General features: G+C 38.5%; 1 protein-coding gene across 1 annotated transcript in view; it reads right to left on the bottom strand.

Annotated features, from left to right (window-relative positions):
- Nucleotides 1–4926: 4926 nt before the first annotated feature.
- LOC149748810 (uncharacterized) overlaps nt 4927–6000 on the bottom strand; it is a 78801-nt gene continuing 77727 nt past the window's right edge. Inside the window, 1 exon segment of the mRNA XM_089915887.1 lies at nt 4927–5671. Coding sequence (XP_089772013.1) covers nt 5519–5671 — 153 coding nt within the window. The 3' untranslated portion in view covers nt 4927–5518.

Genomic DNA, 6000 nt, shown 5'->3' with positions numbered 1-6000 from the left:
TGATGATCTGAATGCCAGATCATTTGTTATAGTACCATAATTCCCTGAGGCACTGATACATTCATTTTTCAGTCTTTTTTTCTCTCTGTTGTTCATATTGGGTAATTTCTATTGTTCTATCTAAAAATTCACTTTTTTCCTCCCTCTATTCTTTCCATTTTACTGTTGAGCCCATCCATTGAGCTTTTTATTTTGGTTTGTATATTTTTCAGTTCTAAATTTTTCATTTGTTTCTTCTTTTTCTTCTGTTTCTTTTTTGTGACTTTATAGTTTCTTGCTGAGACTTCCATTTTTTTCATTTGTTTCAAGCATGTTCATAATTGCTTGTTGAAGTATTTTTATGATGGTTCTTTTAAACTCTTTTTTTTTTTTTTTTTTTTGTGGTACGCGGGCCTCTCACTGTTGTGGCCTCTCCCGTTGCGGGGCACAGGTTCCAGATGCACACGCTCAGTGGACATGGCTCATGGGCCCAGCTGCTCCATGGCATGTGGGATCTTCCCATACCGGGGCACGAACCCGTGTCCCCTCCATCGGCAGGCGGACTCTCAACCACTGCGCCACCAGGGAAGCCCCTAAACTCTTTGAAATATAATTCTAATATCTTTGTCATTTTGGTGTTGGCATCTATTGTCTTTTTTCCACTCAGTTTTATATCTTTCTGGTTCTCTGACTGAAACCTGTATATTTTTGATATTATAAGGCTTGGGATCTTATTTAAACTTTGTTTTAGCTGATTTCCTTTGACACTATTCCACCCACTTTGGGCGGGAGGGGAGAGGATGCTGCCTTGTTACTGCCTGATGGGAGATGAAAGTCCAGGTTCCCCACTTGGCCTCCACTGACATGCAGGGAAGGGGTTTCTCATACCTGCTGGGCAGGTATGGGAATTCCACCTCACCATGTGGTACCCATAAATGCTTTAATGAGGGTGGTATCATTACCAGTGGGCAATGGTAAAAGTTCTGACTCACCACTTGGCCTCCACTGATGCTACTTCAGCAGGGAGGTGGTGGTAATAAGGTAGCGCATTACTGCCATATGTTGGTAGATTCACCATGTGGTCTCCACTGATACCATGAGGTGTAGAGGGGTTTGTTACTGCCCGGAGAGGATGGAAAGGTAAAAACTCCTAGTTCTCTGCTTGGTTCTCTTCTCTGACACCACCCCCAAAGGAGATTGTGGTGTCTTGTTGCAGCCTGGCAAGGGTGAAGGTCTAGATTCCTCACTCAACCTTTGCTGGCATGGGTGGAGTCAGCTTTTTTCTGATATTTGACTAGAGTAAAGCAGTTATTATCTCAAAGTTTTCTGTCTCGCTAGGCTGCCCCTTTCTTAGTCCTTTGGCTAGAGAGAGAAGGCTTTTGGGGGGCTTTCTTGGTCTATGCTCGTTCGTATTTATGGGTTACTGGCTTCTTTATATCCAAGTCTGGAATATTAAGGGAAAAAGGGACTCTGTGGAGTTCACCACCATATCCTACTTTGGGTTCTGAGTTCCCTAGCTGGTCTACTTTCTTCTCTATGCATTTCAAAATCTTCTTGTTTGTTTTTGTTTGTAATGTCCAGAGGCTTAGTTGTTCTCAGTGGGAGGAATAGGGAAAAGTATGTCTGATTCATCCTTCTGGAAGCAGAAGTCTATGTACCACTTTTGAAATAAAAATTGTTTCAAGAAGAATTATTTTAAGCATTGTATTTTTGGGAAAGGGTTCTTATTGCTGGTAGTTGGTAAAATATGGCTTCTGTATCTATTGAGGTTTTCTTATTCTTTTTTTTTTGATCAATGAGTTGTGCATGTGTGTATATATGCGTGCACACAAGCTAATTCCTTAAAGATACTAGAGTCTCAAAACTTTAAAAGCTTACTATTGATTTGATTCAGCAATAAAACGCATAATGCAGCAGGAAGAAGAACATGATCTCTGCCTTATAATCTATGGTATTTCCATTAAAAATCACGCACTTAGTAAAAGCCTGCAGCTGTTAGTGTATTAATAGAATCAAATGGAGGGCCCAAGAATTCAGCCAAGAGGTTAATAGAGTCATGTTTTGGTAGGTGCCTTGTTCAGCAAAGTATGAGGAACATAAAAAAAAAACTTTCATTTTTGCACGACTTTTTCTTTGTGAGGATCTGGAGTTTTAGTCTAACTATTCTAAATAGTCTTGTATGTCTGGCTTAGTTAATGTTCACGATGCTTTCTAGGAAATACATTGCATAATTTATGTGAATAATTAAATAAAGTTCTTGACACACACTCAATATTTATCATATCAAAATAAGATTTACCTTCTCAGAGTATTGGACAAGGCTTTAATCTTATGAAGTTATTATGCAATGATTTCGGAGGTATGCTTTATTTAAGAATTCCCAGTTCATGGAAGAGACAGAACAGCTGCCACATAGCCCATTATTATTTTTTTTTTTGCGGTACACAGGCCTCTCACTGTTGTGGCCTCTCCCGTTGCGGCGCACAGGCTCCGGACGCGCAGGCTCAGCGGCCATGGCTCACGGGTGCAGCCGCTCCACGGCATGTGGGATCTTCCCGGACCGGGGCATAAACCTGTGTCCCCTGCATCGGCAGGCGGATTCTCAACCACTGCGCCACCAGGGAAGCCCCCCATGGCCCATTATTAAGGGCAACTATCATTTTATTGGTATCTATTCTATGAAGGCAGCAGGTAATTTTAACTGAGATAGTAACTAATGAAACAGTTTTTTAAAAATTAAAAAAAAAATTTATTTGCCTGCTCTGCGTGGCTTGTGGGATCTTAGTTCCTCAACCAGGGGTTGAACCCAGGCCCCTGGCAGGGGAAGTACAGAGTCCTAACCACTGGACTGCCAGGGAATTCCCACTAATGAAACAGCTTTAAGGCTGACAAATTTTGTACTTGCTTTGCCTGATGGCTAATCTATGATTTAAACTGAATGAATGTTTAAGATGACTAAGTGACCAATCTCTAGCAACAAAGAAATGAAAACCCAATGTCAGTGTAAGATTGGAGAAATGGAGAGGTTAGATGTAGTGAGTTGATTCTGAGCAGATCATCCTTAGGGCTTGATTTAAAACTCTTTGTTAAACCTTAATTGTAAATCTTCTTGTCATGTTGTCTCAGTGTTTTAATTTTTCTCTAAAGTAATTTACTGTTAGTATTTTGATTGGTTGGATTTAAAGCTAAATCCTCAGCCATATCTGAACATATTTTAATTAGGACAAAGGCCTGCAGGACTAAAAATTTGACTATGAGATGGTCACTGAATTAAATGATTAGTTATTATTCATTATCCATCCATATAATTTTTATTTAAATTACAGTTTTAATTCTTAACTTGTCTGCTTTCCTTGCATTGCTTGGGAGACTCAATAACAGTTTATATATTAAAAAAAACCCTTCTGCTACCTTGAAACACATTAAGAAATTTATCCATGTGAGAAACAGCTTGAATTGCAGACTTTGGATTGTAATCTGAGGTTTGGAGTTTGTATTAAAAAATTTTTTTGGCTTACACTGAATTCATGTGATGGTTGTATCTCTCCTACTTAATATTCAAATCTACCCTGAAGCTTCAGTTTTAGGTAACTGCTTATCCCTTTGAAATTTTCCAATCAGGGCCTCCAAAGTGAATTTTACATATGCCACATGGCCTATATTTTATGTATTCTCATTCCAGATCACCAAATATTTTGTAACTATATCCATCTCCTTTTGTGTGACTTGGTAACAAACAATTTTAGTAAGTTAGCCTGATAAATGATGATATATACAAATTTTACATTTTTATAAAGAGGTTCAGTCAATATCTTTAAATGAATATTATAATAATATATGTGGTCTAATCTTTTAGTCACAGTGAAAATGTCAGCATGTTTTTCTTTCGTGTCAGGAAGTAGCCCTTTATGTTATGTATCTACCCCAAATTATAATATACATTTATGTGATTTATATATGAATGTTCTCTTTTCAGCTTCATTGGATGTTATACTGATATATTTAACACCTTTTAATAATGCAGACTTGAAATGAGGCCACCATTTTCTTTCTAGATCTAAAAATAAAACAGAAAAAGAAACATGCAGTTATTTCTATAAAAAGACAATCCACAGAATGAGGAAAAATAGTCGCAGAATAAAGAATTCCTGCAAATCAATTAAAAATAGGCAATCCAATGACAAATTGGCAAAAGGCTTGAATAGGCATCTCTCTCGAGAGGACAGTCAAATGCTGTATAAATATATGAAAGATGTTCGGTTCCATTGGCCATTAGGGAAATGCAAATTAAAACCACACACCCAGAAGTATGGGTAAAATGAAAAAGATGGAAAATGCTAGTTCTGATAAAGATGGAGAACAAACAGAACTCTGTTCCACGGCTGGTGGGACTCTGGTTGATAGCAGATACTGACATTGAGCATATCCATACCCTCAGACCCAGAAGTTCTAGTCCTCAGTAAATACCTGACTAGGTATAGTCATCAAAAGGTGCACAACTATTTGTAAAAACCCTAAGCTGGAAAATACCCACCTGTGCATCAGTATAGAGTGAATAAATTGTGATATATCTGTACAATGGAATACTTTACAACAAAGAGAATCAACAAGCTACAACTACCTGCAACAATATGGATAAATCTCACAAATTTGAGCAATAAAGTAACTCATAGTTTATGATTCTATTGATATAAAATTCACGAATAAGCAAAAACAATTTATGATGTTTGGTGTCAGGATAGTGGCCACTCTCAGGTGACCGGGAGGGGAGACATGGGGTGCTTCTGGGGAGCTGGTAACATTCTATTTCTTGGTCTCATTGCTTACCTGGGAACGTTCATTTGGCTAGTTCAAGAGGTGTACATTTATGATATGTGCACTTTAAAAAGTTGTATTATACTTTAATAAAGTTTTAAAAGTAGTTTTCACCCCAGACTCTGGTGATAACTTTAAAGTGGACTGGGGCCCAGGGCTGGAGTCAGTGCTCGGTTACGTCTCTAGGGTGCTTGTTTCTGATCTTGATCTCAACATGTTTAGATCACTGCTCTGCATGAGAAAAATGAGGATGCTTGGGGTTTTCTCTTTGCTAATTATACATTAAAAAATATTAATTCTGATCACTTGGAACCAAAATATTTGTTGTTTTTTAAGAGTATAACAACATTTTAAGTGCTTAAGACTGAAAACAACCTTTTATAAAACAGCAGTAGGTATCATTACTGTACAGTGGGAGAAACCCTGAATGAGAAGGCAGTGGACCTAGTTGCTGTTTGTCTTTTCCTAGCTGGGTGAACTGGGGCAAGTCTGAGTCTCAGTTCCTGCTCTCTAAGATTAATGCCTGACCTGCCTGAAGGCAGAGGGATTAACTCTAAGATCTAAGATCCACCATCTGTTGGTAAAGTTTTTAATAAGTGACTGATGATGTTACCTGTTCATACCACCATTAATTTCCCATCCTTTGTTCTGCTGACATGCTCAATGATAAATACGGCCCTAAACACACAATAAAAAGTTCCAAAGTATATAGGAGAGTACAGTCTCAATGCTGTAGATCATATGGGCATCTTACCTTATCTTCATCCCCAAGCTGATCTCTTGGTTTTCTTGGGATTTGTTGCTCTGCAGAGAGGATGCTTTTCAGAAAGTGTTCCATGTTGGTAAAAAGGAGAAGATCTTTGTTTTTCCTAATATACTGTAGAGGGTATGGAAGATAAATGATAATATACTTAATATCTTGGCTCTCATTTCTTTTAAGTACTCTTGAATCTTCTTAACCAGTACCTGAGTGTACTATATACAGTTCTGCTATTAAAATAAAATGAGACCTCTCCATAGATGGTGGTTGGCAGAGTACTAACATCCCAGCTCCACAACTATCTCTGTCTTGGAAAAGTTGTCTTTTTTTTGTTTTTTTGCAGTACGCGGGCCTCTCACTGTTGTGGTGTCTCCCGTTGCAGAGCACAGGCTCCGGATGCGCAGGCTCAGCGACCATGGCTCACGGGCCTAGCCACTCCACGGCAT

Source organism: Delphinapterus leucas, chromosome 7 (assembly GCF_059928025.1).
Source record: "Delphinapterus leucas isolate spDelLeu-1000000601 "Yukka" chromosome 7, BTC_Dleu_Yukka2, whole genome shotgun sequence".
Taxonomy (NCBI): Eukaryota; Metazoa; Chordata; class Mammalia; order Artiodactyla; family Monodontidae; genus Delphinapterus; species Delphinapterus leucas.
This window is presented reverse-complemented; position numbering and strand designations above follow the sequence as displayed.